The 21507-nt window shown below is 48.3% G+C and overlaps 1 protein-coding gene across 6 annotated transcripts in view; it reads right to left on the reverse strand.

Moving 5' to 3' along the window:
* Positions 1–281: 281 nt before the first annotated feature.
* The window catches only part of LOC125625366 (opioid-binding protein/cell adhesion molecule homolog), a 743521-nt gene continuing 722295 nt past the window's right edge, over positions 282–21507 (reverse strand). For all 6 annotated transcript variants that reach the window (XM_048827330.2, XM_048827329.2, XM_048827332.2 and 3 more), the window contains one exon: positions 282–5821. In XM_048827330.2, the coding sequence (XP_048683287.1) occupies positions 5721–5821 (101 nt within the window). In that variant the 3' untranslated portion in view covers positions 282–5720. The remainder of the gene's footprint in view (positions 5822–21507) is intronic.

Raw genomic sequence — 21507 nt, forward strand, 5'->3', positions numbered from 1 at the left:
ACGGGACCAATACAATGGCTATGTATGGCTTAAGGAGCACGCCTAGGCCTTGTGCTGGTTCGATGCACAAAGCTCCCATTAATCTCAAGCATGTGCTGAAGTCCAATTGACTTCAACCTAAGCACGTGCTTAAGTGTTTTGCCAAATAGGGACGCTTTTCCAAATTAAGGCCAGGTTGAATTTCACCAGTGGCGGGGACCTCTCCATTACTAGAACCCCCCCGTGGAGTCCAATACAGTAGCGCTGTGTGGATGGAGTCCCAAATAACCCCTCCCCCCCGGTACAAATTTCTTCAAACTTTATTGATACACTGCACAATCACAACCATCTCTTATTCGTTCTGAATTAGAAAAGGTTACAACCACAATGTAACATGCACAAAATTCAGGTAGTATATTCACCCTTTTTAATACAATTATTGACGGAAAATCAAGACTTGACTTCATTGCTTTAAGAAATAATAATCAAATGAAAGTAACCCTAGAAGGCGGACAGGGAAAAATAAAGTTTGCTTTTTTTTGTAACAATGTGATGGTTGGTTGGTTGGTTTTTCTTTAAAGCGTTTGAATACAGAAAATTACTTATTTTTGTTTTTTGTTGTTTTTTTAGGATAATTGTGAGTAAAATGTGCACAACCATAGCCTTTGACACAGCTAGAAGAACTGCACCATTGATAAGTCATAGAATTTTTTAAACCTAGCAAAGAGAAGGACTCTAAACTGGACAGTTAACGGTTTCATACACCCAACATGGTCCTCACAACTGCACTTCACGTGTCACAAGAAACTTGAATGCTTAAAAAAAAAAAAAAAGTTCCCTGCTAGCCATTCTTTTTAGTTTCCTCTGCCAAAAAGAACTAACCATGTGGATCGGAGGGGACTAGGTTAGAGGTTTTCCCTTTCTTGATGCTAACCACCCATGGTTGCAGGAAGAATTCGGTCTTGAAGCCGTGGGTCTTGGAGAGCCTAAAGGATCCCTTTATAGTAGTGCAGAGATCTGGGCGTGTGGTTGCCATCTTCCAGAAAAGTCTGATCAACTCCATTTCACTTGGCCTTTGAGCCAGCATGTTCAATATCTGAAGGACAACGTACATTGATTAAATTTGGCCTTAGTACCAAAGTATTGACTATCTGAAGGGCAACATGCATTGGTTGAATATCACTTGGCCTCTGTTCCAAAGCGTTGACGACTGAAAGGTCAATGTATGTTGGTTGTCTATTTTTTGGCACAACTTTTACCTGTAATATTTTGTTTTGTTTTTCTTCTGTAAGGGAAGAATGGACTCTGTTTCCTTTTAAATAGGATTTTTTTCCATCTTAACGTTATTTGGAAACTCTTTGCTCTGATCTGCCACCCACCTCTTATAAAGGCGTCCTGTGGCTACTTAAACGTTCCTGTCTTGGGGGGGGGAGGAAGGAAATTGCACTTGAAGGTTTTCAAAACTAGGGCTGTGCAAAAACTAAACCCTCTTGCTGTCGGTGGGGAATGAAGAGGAGAGGAAAATCACATTGTTTGCCCCAAATTAATTTTTTTTTCAGCTTCACCTTGTGGCCTGCTGTTTATTTTTCTCTGGTTTCCAGAGATAAGAAACCTGGAGTCACATTCAGGAAAATCGTTGGTTTTTGTTGTTGTTGCTTTTCCCTTTGATGGGGGGAAAAAATATCACTCCTTGTCAAGCGTCACTTGGTATTTTTCATGCAGCTCCACTTGGGACCTCCCGGGGTGTAAACATCTTAGAAGTTTTCCAGGTGAATCATCTGCAGCAATTACGTACGTGTGTGTGTATGTGTGTTTTTCTATTGCATGGTTTATTAGATTTATTTTAAGTCAATGTAATACGCCCTGAAACAGGACCTTTCTACGACTTCCTGTGCTCTGACTTGCTACACACCTAGCTCGTAATGTCTTCCTCACATGAAACTTGTGCAAAGAGATGCGGCATCTGGGATACAGAGTTGAGAGCTTAGAGCTTGCTTGCTGCATTGGGAGTGTGGAAATTTTGCCAAAGCTTGAGTTAAATTTGCAGGGCACTTTAGATGCTGAAGTGAAAATGTTTTTTCTGCCCTTGCCCAAGAGAATGCTACCACAGCAACAGAACATGGAGACCCAACTCTTACATTTGTGGCATTTCTCCTGAACACCGGGGAAAAACAGACTTGCAAACAACCATGTATCAGGCACTTAACATTTACCACCAACACTTCAGTTCACATGACCTTGGAAGTCATGAAAGACATGGATGCCCCAATGGGCTTTGAAATGTTGTTTTGTTTCGGGTCTTTTATTCCTTCCACTAGATTCCACCTGTACCTCTCTCTTCTTAAAGGCAGCGTGCATGTGTGTGGCTTGTTGACTTATTGTCTCTCTGATGATGATGATAGCGGGCAGGAAGGGAAGAGGCATCTGTGTAGGAGTAGCTACACTAGTTGACCCCTCTGAGAGACCACTTCTCCAGCAGCTCTCCTCCCTCAGCCTCAACAGAGTTACGGCACGATTAAGCACTTAAAACTCTCTGTTTGATGCCCTGCTCTGACAGTTAAAGGCATCTGCTGCAATTTTTGGTATTCATACACCGACAACATTTTTCAGTACCAATTGATAGATTTTAAGGGTCTGTTATGACCATCTAATCTATCCTCCTGCGTGACACAGGGCTTCGATTACACCCAGTGATCCCAGCTGCTAGCCCTACGACTTGTGGTTGAACTAGATATAAATGTGAACGTCGGTTGTTTTAGTTCTTTACCAGCATTCCACCTAATACCCCAATGGAGCCAGCATGTATATGTGGGGTTTAAAATAATAATATACCTTTTGTATGTTTTTAACAATGAACGAGGTTCCACGTGGACCTGTTGCAGGAGGCTTCTTGCACAGATTAAATCAACGTTCAACAGCTTCATGATGTTTTTTTATCCAGATGAAAGAGTGGGAGGGCACTGTTAGATTTTTTTTCAGAGCCGTAAAACAGAAGGGGTGATGGCAAAATCCAGACGCGTTGCTCTTCAAACTCAAACCTTCCCTCATGGAAGGAAAAATGAATGGGAAAGCAAGCGTATACATTCAAGAACTCACACGCATTAACTCAAAAGAATATCCCCCTCCATTTTGGGAATATACCGCACAACTGTTTTGTCTTGTATACGTTTTTTTCAGACTTTTTAAAAATCATTCATGTTTTATATTTATTGACAGATCTGATGAGGCACATCCTTGACCTTCTGACTAAAGCACCTAGATCCTACCGGAAACCAGCACAGGTAACTCCCTCTCCACAAGTTCATCTTTGCGTCCTCAGCACGTGGCTGTTGGCAGCTCAGTATGGTAGGTCGTATACTTCCTTACTGCTGTTTTTGCTTACTGCATTCAGACCACCACGCCTGGCACCATTGGGAGTGCCTGCAGGCAGTCAGATGGCCACAGTCGTAAAAGAAAAAAAAACAAAACAATCAGCAACAACAAAAATAACCAAACGAATCAAGGTGTCCTTTTACTTCCTACCTGGGAAATAGTGTCTGTGTCTCATGGGATCAGAAAAAGCAAAGAGGTTTCTACTTGGCAGGTCTTTGTAAGAGCCACTTGATTCGCTGTACTGATCCAGGTCATGCTGTGCAGCCCAATCCGGTCTGGGGCGTTGATTGAAATGACTGTCATGCAGGCCGCAATTTGGTCTGGGAATGCTGCAGTCCTCTAGCCCTGTTAGGCCTCAGCAGTGACCCAGAAAGCTAGTAGTATTTTTAATTAAAAAAAAAAAAAAGTACATTCAAAGACATTTAAGCAATGCAGATTCCTCCCTTACTGCCATTAGGCTTCCAAGAAGGTGCCATGTCTCATTCGAATAAGGCCTAAACCGAACCAAGGAACTTGGGGAAGAATCAATCGGAACTTTCAAAGTAAACATCCACAGTCTAAAAAATAAACGATCTGAGGCTGCTGCTCCATTTTGGAAACAGCTGCCTGAAATTCCCTCTTTAAAACGCTCCTACAGAAGCAGCTGAGAAACAGGACTGTAGGTTTGTGGGAGGGTGGTGGTTATTTTTTCTCTTCCCTTCCTCTTTCCCATCTGTTTTCAGTGCTGAGTTAATCAAGTGCTTGGAAATTAAGTCAGTTATTCAAGTACCCTCTGCTCATAAGAGGTTCCCAAACAAATACAAGAGTGATGTCAACACACTAGCAAAATAATTGGCCTCCGTCAGCTTCTGACTGGATGGATTCCTAACAGAGCAAATGAGGATCGGGGCTGGGAAAGGGAGTGAGCATAGCAGTGCCGGTCAGGTGATAGCCAGATTGCGTCTGGCTCTCCCAGGATGGATAGTGAACATCTTGTTTGGAATTGCCATAACTAATGGATAATTAGGACTTTTCTTAAAGAAAACTGGATGCATCCCCACTGGAAAACAGCAGTACAAGCACCTGTTAGCAGATATAAAACATTGGTTTTTAAACGCAAAAGATCATGAACAGCATTGGGGTGGAGTGAGGGGTGTTGCTTACTTTAAAAAAGAGAGTATATATTTTGGGGAGGTAGGAGAAAACAGATCTCTGACTATTTTTTCTTTTGGAGGGGGGAGCTAAGTGAAGGATTGCTACTGCATTATCGTGCTTTGAATTGTCAGAGACGTGTCCAAATGGCCAAATATTGCTCAGCTTTATGGCCAGTAGTTCTGTTCTACCGCACATATAAATGTAATATTGTGAAATTTCTCAATATCCTCCGCTGTAACAGGTAGATGAACAGACAAAATAGAAAGAAAACTAAATGGATGGAGGGAGCAGGATAGAAAGTTGGCTAGATAAATAGGTGACTCAATAGAGATGATTACGCTGATGGATGGATGAAGAGCAGAGAAGGAGAGATTTGGATAGAAGCACAGATAATTACATTGATAAATTGATAAATACAGTAAAGAGATGGTGAGCTAGAAAGCCAGATGGATAGCTAATTAGATGGATGGGTGAATAGGATAGATGGATGGATAGAATGGCTCCGTGATTACTTTGATGGATGAGGAGATGGATGACTCACCATTTTGTCTATTTATCTGTTTGTATTAGCCACTCAGCCATCAGTTTTAGCAAGAGGGGAGAACAGTGTCCCCTAGCTTTTCCCTTTCTGCACTCCAAGGGATCTCAAATCCTTTGTCAGTGTTCAAATGCACTATCACTATGGCCCATTCACAGCCGCCACTTACTGCAGTTGTTGCCAAGAGCCCAGGTGCTGGCGGGGGAGCAGGGGGTGGATTTATTAAAACATCCCTCCAGATGGATGCCAGGTGAAGCCCAAGTGTAATAGGACACTTATCAACATGAACAGGTATGTACAGTGTAACATGTAGAAAGAACAATCCTTTTGCTAAAGAGAGACAGAGATAATAGGACACTTTGACTCATTTTGACTTCCGCTGTGTGTCGTCCCTCAAACCAAGACACGTCTCCGGGGGCAATTTGAACAGGTTCGGCCGGGACACGCTTAACGTTAGGATAAGTTTATAAATAGGGTTGAGGGCGGGGCCGGGGTAGAAGAAACTGATTCGCTTTGGGAAACGCCCATGACTTATCCCCCAACAGGCGGTCGGAACCCTTTCCCCCCTTCCCCTCTCCCATCCCCCCCGGCAGTACGTTCAAGTGGTAAAACTGGTTGTTGCCCCCGCAGTATAGAGAGTAAAGTCTGTGGTGTGGGAGAAGCCAGGTGTTGCCTCCGAGGACCCTTTGCTTTCTTATCAAAACTTGATGAGGAAGTGAGCGAGGAGGGTGCCCGATAGCCAGAGGCAGGCCAGCGCTCTGGAAGCTGCATTACTGCTGTCATGCACGGCTCCAGGGCCTGGACAAGGGAGAGACAGAGAGAAAGGTTTGTTATTACCAGCTGGAGGGAGAAGGAAATCAACCGGTCCATTGACTTCTAGGTGAGGTGGGTCCCAGAGGGAAGCCCCGAACTTTGGGGAAGTCTAGATCTGAGGTCCATGGCTCAGGCATATCTCAGCTAAAAACCCAGCAGGTCTTTTCCTCCCTGCCTTTGTCCAAAGCCAGAGTTTTCTTTCTCTCACTCATTGCTTGCAGCCTTGCTAAGCCAGGGTTTGCTGGGGCTGGGGGGATCCTCAACCATTACTTTCAGTTCACAAACCACTCCCGAGGGGAAAAGAATCGCTCCTAGACAGCCAGCTCCTCCATCCTTGTTCTGCTCAGGTTCCCAAAGGCCTCACTGCGCTGCCCGCCTGAAGGGATGCTGCTGTGACCCATCAGGTCCATGCGGCATAATTTGAGAATCTGTTTGTATTAGGCAGAGTGAGTGACCTCCGTCCGTGAGCTAGCTCCCCTGCTGCATCATGTGGCTGCCTAGACGGCTCCCCCGTCCTCTGTGTGACTCTTTGGAGCTCTTTTCTACTCCACCCTATTCTGCAGAGGTTCTTACACTGAGCTTTTCACCGGAGTGACTTCGGCGTGACCCCAATTAGGAAAAATCCAAGGTGGAAACAAAATCTGTGCATCCCAGTTGAACTCCACTCCCATTCCACTAATGCCATATAGCTCTTGCGTCCTAACTAACAGGCACTTGGATTTTCGAAGGCACCTAAGGGAGTTGGGCACCCAAATCCCAAGGAAATTCTTTCCCATTGGGCTCCTTCTGGAAATCCCAGACAGAATCTTTACTCTGGACTAAACTGGACTAAATTGTCAGGGAGCTTCAAACGAAATGGCCATTCGTAATGAGATCAGATAACTATATTGCCAAAAATCGGACCAGTCAGTTCTAGGAGTCAGTGGTCCCATTCCACACTTAGCGTCTGTGCTGTGCTCACATGAGGCTCAGGCAGTACAGTTGTGATGGGGAAGAAACGTGGACTGGGACCTTGAGCTCATTTCACATAAGCCTCCTAGCCATTTCTCAGGTTGCTACCAACGGGGACTGGATTTGAGCGGATAAGCAAGAAGCATTATACATTACACTCGCCACAGACATGTAGCTACTGGCAGGGTGGAAGGTGATGCCTGTTTCCAGTCTGTTATCACTGTACAGCCAGGGCAAGGATGAAATGTCATGGGGAAGTCATGATGACACAGGCTCCAGCTGTTGGGGGCTGGGGTCAGGAACAGTGAGATCAAGGGCTGGAATGTCCCCTGTGTGGATGATTCCCGAGTAGGAGCCAGAGCTGCAGAGTTTGGACCCGCGCTGTTCTTACTGCAGGGGAAAGGTGTCAGCTGCTCGTAGCGCTCCCAATAACTGCCCCCCATCGTCAGACCCGAGTCCTCGGGACTCCCTCCCAACCCCTGCTCCCAGGGTATCCCAACACCCCTCCTGCGCAGTCTCATCACAGTGAGGAGAACTTGGTTCGCTGCCGCTGGAATCCGTATTGACCTGGGCCAGGAATCCCTATGGGGCGCAAGGGCAGGTTGCTTCTAAAGAGCTGCCATCCCCTGCTTTGCCCCGTCCCCCTCTGCAGAGCCGTGGAGGACTCCTGGGGGGCTTCCTTGGGGTCAGAGAGCCAGCGACTCCTCCTTTCATGCTCCCCTCCCCTGCCAGGAGGGAGCATTTGGCCCAAAGGATCTCAAAGGGCCAGGGAGGAAGAGGAGTTCCTTTCAGGGAGCCTTGTGGAGGTGTCGATAGGTGGCACTGCCTGACCCTAGAGATAAAAAATAGCCACCTCCCTGTCTGCAGCTTGCATGCCCTGTGCAGACCACTGGGGGCCAAGCTGCAGATACTGTCATATGCAGCATGGTCCACTGGTGTCCTCCTATATCCTGCATCTGTCGGTGATCATGTGGTAAAGACACTACTAGCCTTAGGACCAGGGGAACCAGACTGTAACTGACATGGCTTTCACTGGCGTCATTCCGTTTAGGTCCTGTAAGTAAGATTGAGTTGAATCGTCTTTGATGAGTCCCAGCTTGATACCTCCCACAAAACCACCACACTGGGTCCCCGGATTGGCATAGCAGGGGACGGGCTGTGGGTCAGGATGAAGGTGCCTCCGCAGAGCTGCATGGGAAAGTAGGGACAAGGGTTAAAGTCAGGGCTGGAGTGTGTTAGCAGAGAGAGGTGGGAAAGCGGGGGTGGCGGCAGATCAGAACTGAGCTACATTGTCAGAGCTGTGTAAAGAGAGCTTACGCCGAGAGCCCGCAGCTCAAGCTATTGCCATCCGTCTGTGGGTTTGAGACGCACCACAATCAAGCTGCCTCCAACGTTGGCATTTATAAAAAAAACAAACCCTGCAGCCTGCTCCACGGTGCTTTGCAAGCTAGCGTAAATGCTCTGCATCCCCATAAGTGCTTTCTCTGGAGCACCGTATTGCTGCAAAAAGAATATGGCCCCACTTTACCCCAGCAAAACTCCCTAGGCCGCACTGCCTCTAATAGTATCATTTGCTCACAGTTCCAGAATCTCTCTCTCTGTATTTTGCACGGCTTTCCAAAAGCTCTGGATATAGCATCGAATCTGAGCAGAAAGCAACACTCTCTCCAAACAGACCGTCCCCGCGACTACACCCCCAGTGGAATTGCTAGAGACTAAAGATGCCAGGAAAGCACCGTGCTGTTTGATTAATTAATCACAATTTTACAGTAACCCTGATTGACTGGAGCCACGGAAAAGAAAGCAGCTGCACTTAACTCCTCCCATCTGGAGCTCTTTATGCTGTAACTGCTCTTAAATGCTCTACACTCTTGTAGCTCTGTTCTCTAGTGGGTTCTATTTCCCCGCCATACATGAACAGACAGATCTCAGTTGTTGTTTAACTAGCCTAATGGCACTAGCCGAATTAAAAATTGATAGCGACCAAGGCACACGGGCAAACTGCAAACCGACAACTACCGCAAGCTCCCCCTGATCATTTTAATGTCATTCCTCTTCATACCGGGGGATATTGTCAGTAACCATATGTTGATTTGACTTTCTCCCTTCGAACGCGGAGAAACCCCATTTCAAACAGGCAGGGGCTCCTAGCCCAGCACTTAGGCCATTCACTTGAGTTGTAAGAGATCAGAGTTCAAATCCCTTCTCAGCAAGCAGACGGAATTCAAACTAGCACATCCCACGGGGAGTACCCAAACCACGAGCCTTCAGAGGGCTCTTGTTTCTTTGTCCCTTTTGGGCCGATTAATACGTAACTGAAGTGGACCAGCTTCAACAGGCAAGGGTGAGGGAGCCCCCCATCGTGGTAACCCCAAGGTTAGGGCGTTAACCTGGGTTGCAGGAGATACCTGTTCAAGCCCGCTTTTAACGGGCAGAGGGGGAATTTGTACCCGCATCTCCCTCAGCCCATGTGAGTATCCTAACCCCTGGAGTAGACAGGGAGTGTAGGAGACCTTTCTTTAAAGGCCTTCTCCTCATCAGACAGAGGGTGAAACTGGGACAGGATCCCTCACACCACAGGTGATGACTCTAACCACTGGGCTAAAGGTTACACCGGAGGCCTCCAACTCTTTCCCTCTCTGCCCTCGGGTGTTTTGCGGGGTGTAAGGCCGGTACCTCACAATCTCACAAGAAATGGTTGGGGCACTGAAGTCACCTGACTCCAGGAGAGGGGGTTCCTGGCAGTGGATCTCAGGCAGAGATAGGTGCTGAACTCCCCAAATGAGGCAGGGCTAAGCCAGAGCCTCTCTCGTCGCTGTCTCCCAGTGGCTAGCTCAGGCAGCTCCCTGCTGGCTTTTATGGATTCCGTTCTTAGGTACCTGTCTCTCCCCTTTCATTGAAGAGGGAGCCTAAGTGCCCAACTCAGGCTTTGGGAATCTCCTTGTTCCAATTATTTTTCTAGGCATCTAAAAAGCAGGGATGGCACTGCTGGTGTTGTCACTTCTAAGTCGCTCTGTGGATCTGGGTGTGTGAGGGGCTTTCTGGAGCTCCTCTTCCCCTGCACTCCTGCTGCTTGGGATAGGGAGCTCTAAATTCCTTCTCTGTCCGCTTCTCTGGAGGTCAGCTGCAGTCTTCAGTCATCTCTTTTTTCCCCTGCCTCTGAAAGCTGAAGTAGCATCACACATCCACTGACAGCGTGAATGTTTGGCAGCATAAGACACGGGCCCATTCCCGGCTACTCTGGGCATGGGAATGCCTCTCTTCTTTGGGCCAACACCGGTTCTGAAATCGAATTCATCTGCCCCAAGAATAGAGCAAGAACTTGGGCACATCAATGCAACATCTGATTCCAAGCTCCACAGAAGCGCCCTGTTCACACCGAGTGTTTGCTTTGCATCAGCAACGTGTAAGAACATGCGTGAATCTACATGTTCCTTGTCCTTGTGATCTGCCTCATGTTCCGGCAGAGGGGAAATGGGACATACTTCAAACCTTGGATAGCAACATCTCTGGACTGGGCAATAATGGACAGCTTGCTGAAGATCTGACAATCAGCAGTTATTGTTTATGCTGTCTGCTTCTTCTTTTTTCCGATTGTTTTGTTGAGATTACAAAATGATTTGAGATTGTGCCTTTTTATGGGATCAAAGACCTCTGCCTCACCCCTTTGCAACCTCCTGGATATGAACTGCTTCATTTCTTGTGCCATTCTCTCTGATCATGCACTAACTTTCTGCAATTTCAGGTGGGGCAACGGTGTTCACAAGTGGCTTTCTGTTGTCTGGGCTTGTTCCAGGTTCAGTGCTAAAAGGATTTGTCATTCTTGGACAGACATTTCATCTGCAGCCATGCGCTTTGTGATAGCTGCTTTGTGGAGATCTGTTGCTGAAGGCTGCACTCCACACATTTGTTGGTCACTTACAGCTGCTTTAAAACCTGCAGCCAGTTAATACTTGGTCAGAGCCTTATCTTCTGTGGAAAGATGCTGATGCTTCCCACAATTCTTGTTGAGTGATTGATCAACCGACATGCCATGCCATCCACCACTGAAGGGTTTGGCAGTCGGGTATGCTGACAAACAACTAGGACACGATATATTGCTGGCTTCTCCTCCTCTAGAAGTCTGGTTTCTGATACATTTACTAAACTCCGTCTAGCATCGTTCACATGACCACACTGGAAGTCAGTGGAATCATCTCTGCAAATGTCTCTAGCTCCATGGACTTGTCATCATCTCTCTTGGCTACTAAGTATCCATTAGTAGTTGGGAGAAATCCATGACATAATTTTCCCAGAACAGAAATGCTTATGAAGTTTTTTTCTGGGGTAACGTAAGTGTCCATGACCTGGTGATTGGGTGCTATTCCTTAAGTCTGCCAGGGCATTCTGTGCGTCTACTCTGTTTCCTCTCTGTGCCTTCTCAAATCCTTCAAATGCATCACTGTACGATTGACCTTTCTCCAAGATATGTGTCTTCTCACCTTCTGGGAGAACACCGTTGTTCATGGAACCGCCAGCTGTCATCCATTTCAAGCAATTCATCGCTTCATTCATAACGTTGTGGATTCTAACGGCATGGTTATATGCTTTCCCTCTTAGAGCATGGCTAATGACTGAAGCACCAGAGACACTGGCTTCCACAAGAATGTTTTCAAACCCACTTTCCTGCATTCCTGCCTATATTGCCCATGAAATTCAGTGCACAGTGCATGACTCCCACCTCAAGGTGGTCCCTCAACTGTGCTTTGCAATAGGTTGTTTCATCATAAATGACATATGTCCAGTCTTGGACTTGAGAATGGAACATATCTTGAAAATATTTCATCATTGTATATGCTGTATTAACATTAGTTGCTGGTGCAGGAATCCTAGGACAGTAGCCAATATTCATAAAATAGCAGACAGAATTTTTTTTCTCAGATCAGTCCATTCTACAAATAATGACACAAGTTTTGATGTATTACCTGGTACAAACAAGCTCATGCTGTCATGTGACTACAGACTTTTGCTTTCACGGAAGGCAAAAAGTACAGGAAAATGCATAAAATATACCACCTGGGGCTAAATATTTCCCAAACTGTCCATACATAGTACTCTGCTGAGTATATAGTTGCATTAGCAATTGTATTTAGAAGCTTTCTGTCAGTTTTGGTCAAAGTTTGACTATGTTTCTTTGAGTTATGTCCCTTTTGAGATTTTATTATTTTTTTGATATGTGATCGTAATGAATTTTTTCTAGCTGATTGGTTACCCAGACTCATTAATAAGATCCTTTTACTCTGGCTGGCAGACTAAAGTAAGAATTATCCCTATTTTAGGTGGGCCAACTGAGGCACTGACCTGCACATTAAAAATCACTCGAAATCCAGCCAAAATGTTTTGTTCCAATCCCAGACGGATTTTTTTTTTCTGACTTGTCTAATCACCCAAAATTTTGAAAACTTTTATTTTCGGGTTGCCCTAAACAACCCCCTTCCCTGCAATTGCTAGTAAACCAAAAAATTTGCCCGCTCTATCCAAGAATTGTGACTTCTCCCTGCGCCCTGCTTGGATTACTTAAACCACTCTGCCTCTCTAGGCTAGCTGGAGAAGGAAGCCAACAGCACAGGGGAGACAATATTCACATTTCGAATTTAGAGGGGCTCAGTCCGAGTACCTTGATGTCTTTTCATTTTAAGCAATTCTGGAATTGTAACTAACGCCGCCCTGGTTAATCACGCCATGATGTTTTCAACTCAAGCTCTCTGGCTCTAACTGGAAGAGAAACCCAAAGCCGCTCCTCTTCCATACACAGACACGCAGAGCTCTGCGTGGACTCCGTCTGCTCCCATGCGCTACGTGCACAGGTGTGTTGAAGGGAAACGCAAAGAGCAGCATCAAAATATTGTTAAATGTAATTATAGCTGGAGCAATTGATCTTAAAGCATTGATCAAATAAAAGGCCGAATGACTTTCGGCCTGCTTCGTTGGCCTGAGGCTGGGGGGAGGGGAGGGGAGCCTCATTAAGCTGCATGAAGCACATAGAGATTGTCCGATGGAAGGCACACTAGGAGGGCAGAGTGTTATTGCTGCCCAGGCGCTATGGTGATGGGCACAACAAAAATGTCTAAAGAGATAGTCGGTCCAAAGTGGCCTACTTACATTAATCTGAATGAATTAGGTTGAGCTAGCTACCCTAATGAAAACAGCCTTAAACTAAGGTTTGCCTTGAAGGAGCTTAACTTGCTCCTGTCTCAGTGGGCAAAATTCCCAGTGACTTCAGTCAACACTACAGTATCAGGCCCTAAACTGGGAGAGACAGGCCTTGTCTACACCAGGGAATGATACAATGTCATGGAAATGCTAGGGCTGCTAGTATGTAATGGGGAAAGGCAACATGATCTAGCGGATAGGATACTGTAATAGGAGTCAGGTTCTATTCCTGGCTCTGCCACTGACCTACTTTGTGACCTCAGGCAAGCCACTTCACTGTTCTGTGCCTCAGTTTCCCCACCTGCCCTTTGTCCCAATTTTCAAATCAAAATGTAAGTTCTTTGGGGCAGGGACTGTCTCTTATTATGCGTTTATACAGCACCTCGCACAACAGGGCCCTGATTTAATTAGTTCGGACTCCTAGCTGATACTGTAATACAGATAATAAACTAGCGGTTCTCTTCCACTTGCGTTATTCCCCGGGTTCACACCTAGCGGTGCAGCTAAGCAGTGCAAGTGCCCTGCCCACAGCGGCGTGTCAGGAATCATCGGCACATGCTAGCTAGTTTTCCGGTGCTTCCTGTCTATGCCAGCACTGTAATGTCACAAGCTAAGAGCAAACCTTATTTAGACTTGTTTGAAGTGGGGCGAACGTCAACAGTACAAAGCCGCCTTTAGAATGAGTGCAGTTACCCAGAATGCTACAATTCTCCAATATGTAGAAAAGGCCATACTGGGTAGAAGTCAAATGTATCATTCCTGCACAGCACAAAGTAACATATGTTCTGCACCTGTGATCTTCAGCCTTGGGAAGGTACAGTATATACCCCAGGGTCTCATGTGAAACCAGGAAAATGGGGTGTGAAGGACAAAAAAAAAATTGAAAAGGCAAAGGCACAATAAAGGCTACGTGTACAGAGTAAAGAGAAAGCAGGGAAGGACATAAAGAAAAATAACTACAGGGGAAAAAAATAAGGAGCCCTGCAGAGAAAGGCCCATAAAGAAGACATAAAGCTGTTTGGGAATTTGTAAGGTCAATTTGTGTGTGTGCAGGGGGTGAGAAGAGGGATTACTCAGCCAGACAGACAATTTTCAGCGGGAGATGAGTCTGAAAACAGGTTGACAAACGTGACTGTGCTCCATAGCGGTTTCTGCTGGCAGCAATGCTGGAAGACAAACCTCTTAAAGGAGCCGATTATTCTAAGAGAGCCTGAGTGGAACATGACTTTATGACAGGCAAAGGGCGAGTTTAATAACCAGCTGATGCTACAAGTGCAGTCCGCTCTCTTTGGATTTGTCTTGCATGCATGGAAGGAAATCTAGGCCATCTGTTCAAGGAACTTGTTTTTCTCAAATTAGTGGGAGTGCCCAGGTCGCTTACCCAGTGGAGCAGCGACTGGGCAGAGGGGGTTTACATTCCAAACTCAGCTTTCATCCTTCTCTCTCTAGTTTGGTTTAACTGGTTGAAGTCAGTGGCCTATAAACTGCATACGGCAGCAGCGTCAGTGTGTTCTGGAGAGTACCCTTCGGCTTTATGGCACCAAGGGTTTCAGTGGCCACTTGGGAGGACTTTTTTTTTATCGTAAATGCACCCAAAGGAAATATTTGTCCATGCTTTTTTAAATTAGCAGGAACTGTTCACTGTTGTTCACCAGCTGCCCAAATTGCAGCGGGACATACTCAGCCTCCAGTTACAGAGAGAGGGGGAACCTCTTGCCTGGATCATCCTTAGCAAACTTGGGTGGCTTATAACCTTGCTGTTGGACTCTAAATGTTAACGGAGAAATTCGCCCCTTTGCAAGGGCTTGCATGAGACCTGTGCACTGCGTAACTCTCATGGTTTAAAGCTTAAGTGAAACCTTGTATGGAACCTTCTACACAGAGGGTGTCTGGGACCCAGGACAGAAATAATGCACATCCATGTCTCGTAGCTGTTATTGGGTTGGACATCTCAAGATCAACCCTGCACCCTCTTGGTAACTACAGATGGGCCAAAAGCGAAGCCTTTGGTCAAAACCCCTCTGAAGTCCCATGGAGGTACAGATTTGAATCCCCAAATTGAAAGCCACCTCTATGGTTCTAAGGTCACATTTTCCAGATTTGTCCCAAGTGGACAGAAAACGTGGGACTTCAGCTGAGTTCACAAGATGTTTGCCATGTGGGGGACAAAATTTCAGTCATCAATCTCTTATTCAGCTGTAACCCCGAATTCCAGGTTAGACTCCCATCGGAACAGCTCCTCCTTTTCTCAGTGCAGTCAGAAATAACCGCAAGAAGAGAAAAAGGGCCCTTTCCCCCTTGAAAAGAAGACTCGTTAATTTATAATTACACATTAACTGAAATCTCTCACACTTGGCTGTGATCTGAACTGAAAATAAAAACAATGTGCACAGCCTAACCTCATTAATTCTAAGGCAAAGGAATAACAACCATCATAATGGCAAAAAAAAGACAAATAATGGAGTGAGGGGATGTAATTAGCTGACGCGTCTCTCTACTTGTTCAGGAACACAAACCTGTTTTCCGCAGTGCAAAACCAGCCTCGCCAAATTGTTTCATTTCAAACAGAACTTTTATTTTCCTTAATTACAACAGACTGTGGTACTGTGTTTCCAGGCATCTACCAGACGATCTTTGTAGAGCAATTAAAATCATTTGGGGGGAAGAGGGGGAAGTGCAGTCGATGCTTGTTTTTGTTTTGTATTTTAAAATTGCATAGAGTTAGTGCATGATATAGTGCTGTGACTGGGAGCCTTGTAATGCTCTCTCAGAAAAGCTAATTTCCTTGGGATCATCACAATAAAGACCGAGACACTGCCAAGCTGCAAAATCTCCAAGCCTCTGCTGACTTTAGCAAACGTCGAATTGACAGCGTCAGAACTCGGAACGCGAGGACTAATAACCAGATGGCAATGATTCGGGAAAGGGGGGAGAAACACTCATCAGAAATGAAATGTGAAATGTCTGCATATTTTTCTAATATGTTGACATTTTGCAGGTTTCAGAAAATGTAACTGATTGCGCTGCTGTCAGCCAGAAAAAGGAAGGGACTGATTCACTCCACTCCTCCGTAACGAAATCGGAGATGTGAAAATGTATTTGGGAAGGAAATGGAAGGCTCTTCAGAGTTCTTGCTACAGAGGGGAAAAGAAATCCCTTGACAATAATTTGCTTAACCGTTTTTGATTGAAAGTGGTTTTCCCCCCCACGTTTCAGTTTGCATTCAAAGCTCTTTCAATATGACTCACCAGTTTACCAGATGAAGCTGTTTGAGAGTCTGTGTTTAGAAAGGGACTGGTTTTGCTCAGTGCTACGTATGAGCCAGAACCTTTAGAGTCAGGTTGGAATCCGAAGCACCCCCAAAGTCCAGGGAGTGTCTGCAATCACTGTAAAGGCATGAGCTTATAATAGCGATAAGCAAGATTTGCAAAGGTTGGCTTCATATCCATTGGCTAGAGCAGGGGTTCTCAAACTTCATTGCACGCCGAACCCCTTCTGATAACAAAAATTACTGCACGACCCCAGGAAGGGGGGACCAAAGACTGTAACCACCCCTGCCCTGCCACCCCGGGTCGGGGGGGAGGGCAAAGCCAAAGCCTGAGGGCTTCAGTCCTGGTCTGGGGGCTTGTAATGTGAGCCCCGCCACCTAGGGCTGAAGCCGAAGCCTGAGCCTGCCACCTTGCGTTTCGGCTTCAGCCTCTTTCACACCTCTTCCCCTGAGCCCCAGCAAGTCAAATGCCAGACTTGGTGATCCCATTAAAATGGGGTACCAACTCACAGTTTGAGAACCGCTGGGCTAGAGGGGTCTCCATTTGATGTTAGTTTGACTCGCAACAGAGCCCTGAGTCATGAAGTTTGGATGTGGGTCCATACTTTCCCATAGTTTGGAGATCAGACTCGTGCTGTGATTCACACCAATCTCTAGCTAGCACCAAAAAGTTGGAGTTTAAAGAGATGAATGAAGATGGTGTTGTACAGTCCTTAACCCTCTTGTGCCCCCCTGACATTCAAAGTGGATTGTAAGGAGGGTACTTCCTTTTGGCCCAGCTGATCTCACTCAAAAACCTACAGCTAGAACAGGGGTGGGCAAACTATGGCCCACAGGCTGGATCCAGCCTGTCGGGGCTTTGGGTCCGGCCCGCGGGATTGCCCCCCAGTAGCGCCATGGGCCCTGTGCCACTCCCGGAAGCGGATGGCATCACGTTCCTGTGGGGGCAGGGACAGAGGGCTCCCTGCGCTGCCCTCGCCTGCAGGCACTGCCCCCCACATTTCACATTGGCCAGGAAGGGGGAACTGGGGCCAATGGGAGCTTTGGGGGAGGTACCCGCAGGCAAGGGCAGGGTGCGGAACCCTCTGTCCCGCGCTCCCACACCTCTTCCCCAGAGGCCGTAGGGATGTGGTACCAGAGCAGGGCAGCCAGGGAGCCAGCCTTAGCCAGCCCTCACCCCTCCTGCACCCCACACCCCAACCCCCTGCCCTGAGCCCCCTCCCACACTCTGCACCCCCCTGCACCCTAACCCCTTGCCCTGAGCCCCTTCCTGCACCCCACGCTCCCTCCCATACCCCAACCCCCTGCCCCAGCCTACATTCATGGCCCTGCATGCAATTTCCCCACCCAGATGTGGCTCTTGGGCCAAAAAGTCTGCCCTCCCCTGAGCTAGAAGCTACTGCCTTACTTTCCTGCAAAAAAGGTGATGACAGTAACTTTCCCAGAGCATGATACGCGTGTCTCATTCCTGCCATGCCTGGGGCACAGCTCACTACAGTTGTCTTTGGCTTTTAAATGGTAAAGGAAAAAAAATCACCGTGTTCTCTCCCCCTCCCGGCCCCCCCCCCCCCCCCGGGCTCTTCAGGTTCTGAATGCAATTAGTGTGATGCTGTGCCTTTGTCTCATCTCCCTTAATCCTGAGGGGTTTGAAAGGTACAAACACAACACAAGACACAGAAAACAAACAACCGACCAGCCCAGAAAAGCTCTTAACTTTTCTTTGTGTGGAGGGAAAACTCAAGCTAGTGGGTTTAACTCAAGCTAGTGGGTTTTATTCAAGTCATTTTCTTTCGTTCCACAAAGAGCTGGACTTGAGTGGAGACACAATATGAATTGATATTTCAACCTGATGCCCCCCCCCTCACCCTTTGCAGCAGTGTTAGCAGAAGCTTCCACAGTGCTGGGGCTCGTGGCATTTCTATTTTAACCCCCTTCCCCTCTGGTCAAGAATAATCTGCCCTTGGCAGCGTTTCTCACTCCAGTTTATGCAGTAAGATGGATCAGACGCTGCTTCAGTATTACTTTGGGGGGCAGGGGGGATATTCCTTTTGGGTCAAGAGATGGGGGTTCTGTTTTGTTTGCTCTCCTGCTGCGGCTTCTAGTGGCACTTGCTGGTTTTCAGAGGACAGATGAATACTGTTGCCTGTTCCACTTGATCTTCCTCACAGTTTGCAGCAGTCTTCATTCTGCTGCATCTTGGTTATTTTTACCCAATCTCCTGTTCTCCCCTGCTCCTTTATCTTGGCTGCTGAAATCTGATTAGCCCGGGCTCAGTAACCTCCTCTGTTGTTCCTGTCGCTCTCGCGCCTTTATTCACAACTTTCTAGACTCTCGTTTTTCTGCAAAGGTTTACGAGATGGGATTTTATTTTATTTTTTAAATGTCGCTTTGTAGCAGCCTGGCTTTATAACCCTAGGCCTCTATTGATCGCGTGTCGTCATTTTCCCCTGGGCTAAGTGGGTGGGGAATGCCAGCCAATGAGAAAGTTTTCATTTCCCTCGCCCTGGTGTAAATGGCCCAAAAACTTTGTGAGCTGCAGCACTCAGGGGAGGAAATGCAAAGAGGATCTATCCCTTTCTTTCTATGCAAGTTCTAGGGAGGGGGAGTCTGTGCTCAGGCTGCTCCAGAGTTTGGGGGCAGCTCTTCTAGGCAATGTGAGGGGAGTCCCGGGGGGCAAGGCACAGTTCATGGCCTGCCCCCGGAATCCTGCAGGATCGATCAGGTGGCCAGGGGGAAGAGGGAAGGGTAGGAGGACCCAGGCCCTCCCCTTCCAGCAGGTCCCTCTCCTGGGCCACTTCCTCCCTTCCCTTCAGTTTGGGGCCCAATCCAGTCTTCTGCTTGCACAGGCTCAGGAATTCAGAGCCCCAGCTGGGCTCAGGGAGAGCTTCCCAGCTCACTCCCAGAGTCCAGTTGTTCCACCTAGTCAGGGAGAAGGGGAGGGGACAAGCACAAGGGGTCAGGCTCCCAGTCTCCCGGCTAAGTCTTCCTCGTACAGATTGCTCTGCCTCAGTGGCTACTGCATTATCTGCCCTTCTGCAGCCACTCTCTTCTTCCCCCAGGCCGACTGCCAGAGCTCCCTTTGGAGCAGGTCTGCCGAAGGAGGAAGATGCCTGGCAGCTGCTGAGGTGTGGGGCCATCTTGCCACAATACTGGGCCACCACCCCTCTAACCTGAGTGTGGGGTGGAAGATAAGGAATGGTTTTCCCCTTTTGCTGCGCCAGAATGAGAGTTCTGGCCCCCAGCCTTCAGTAAAAGGAAAATCAGCCTAATGCCTTGTTCTTTCCACAGTTCATCTCAAAGCATCTTCCTTGTCCACTCCCCATCGTGCAACGCTTCTGCCATCAAAGTTAAGTCCTGAAGCCAGCAGAGCCTGCTTTGCCCCTGGTGGTGGTGAAGAGGCAAGTAGGATTCCAGGTAGCAAACGCTGCGCGAGGGAAGAGACCCTGCCGAGGCCCTGCCGGAGGTGGTGGGCCAGCTGTCTTCTATGACAAAAGTGGCTGACTTCTAATATGTATTAAAAGTTACCTTGCTCCAGACTAAGATCACAATGTGAGACTTTCACCCTTTCTTTATCCCCCTGAAAGCCACGATGCCAGCATATCCTACTACGCTGCCTGGCCCTGTCCAGTTTCAATACCACAGAGGTGTCGGGGCTTAGCCCAGACTATGCGCAAAGAGGCGCGATACGGCAGTGCATGCAAAAGGTACTGGCTACTGGTCACGAAAGGCCAGGGTTGACAACAGCTCAGCCTCAGAATGAGCCTTCGCTCAGTGCAGCCTCGAAACATCCTCGAACCTCAAGCCAAGCAGGCCCCTCGCCATGCCCCCCAGCGTAAAGGCATCAAGCCTCACACGCCCCTAGGCTAAAGGCATCCTCGAACAAAGACACGCCTCTGACACGCCCCTGCCACAACCCAGAAGTTAGGTGGTTTGTAGACAGACACGCCCCTGCCACGCCCCTGCCACACCCCCAGAAGTTAGATGGCTTGTAGACAGACACGCCCCTGAAACGCCCCCGCCACACCCCCAGACTAAAGGCATCGGCGAACCACAACCCTGACACGCTCCTGCCGTGCCCCCTCACACCTCCCAGGATAAAGGCATTCTTGAACCACGACACGATCCTGACACGCCTCTGACACTCCCCCAGCAGGTAGATGCTTCATGGACAGACACGCCCCCCGCCATGCCCCTGACACGCCCCCCCAGGCTGAAGGCATGAAAGCACAAGACTCACACGCCCCCAGGCTAAAGGCATCCTCGAACAACGACACGCCCCGACACGCCCCCAGCAGGTAGATACTTCATGGACAGACACACCCCTGACACGCCCCCGCCTTGCCCCCCCCAGGCTGAAGGCATGAAAGCACAACCCTCACATACCCCCAGGCTAATGGCGCCCTCGAGCAACGACACGCCCCTGACACGCCTCCGCCACACCCCCAGAAGTTAGATGGTCTGTAGACAGACACGCCCCTGACACGCTCCCGCCACGCCCCCAGACTAAAGGCATCAGCGAACCACAACCCTCACATGGTCCTGCCACGCCCCCTCACACCCCCAGGTTGAAGGCATTCTTGAACCACAAAACGACCCTGACACGCCTCTGACACGCCCCCCGCCACGCCCCCAGCAGGTAGATGCTTCATGGAGACACACGCCCCCGCCTTGCCCCTGACACGCCCCGCCCAGGCTGAAGGCATGAAAGCACAACCCTCACACACCCCCAGGCTAATGGCGCCCTCGAGCAACGACACGCCCCTGACACGCCCCCGCCACACCCCCAGAAGTTAGATGGTCTGTAGACTGACACGCCCCCGCCACGCCCCCAGACTAAAGGCATCGGCGAACCACAACCCTCACACGCTCCTGCCATGCCCCCTCACACCCTCCAGGTTAAAGGCATTCTTGAACCACGACACGCCTCTGACAAGCCCCCTCCACGTAGATGCTTCATGCACAGACACACCCCTGACACGCCCCCGCCATGCCCCTGACACGCCCCCCCTCCCCCAGGCTGAAGGCATGAAAGCACAAGCCTCACACGCCCCCCCAGGCTAAAGGCATCCTCGAACAACGACACGCCCCTGACACGCCTCTGACACGCCCCCGCCACACCCCCAGAAGTTAGATGGTTTGTAGACAGACACACCCCCGACACGCCCCCAGACTAAAGGCATCGGCGAACCACAACCCTGACACGCTCCTGCCATGCCCCCTCACACCCCCAGGTTAAAGGCATTCTTGAACCACGACACGA

This window comes from Caretta caretta, chromosome 22 (genome assembly GCF_965140235.1).
Source record: "Caretta caretta isolate rCarCar2 chromosome 22, rCarCar1.hap1, whole genome shotgun sequence".
NCBI lineage: Eukaryota > Metazoa > Chordata > Testudines > Cheloniidae > Caretta > Caretta caretta.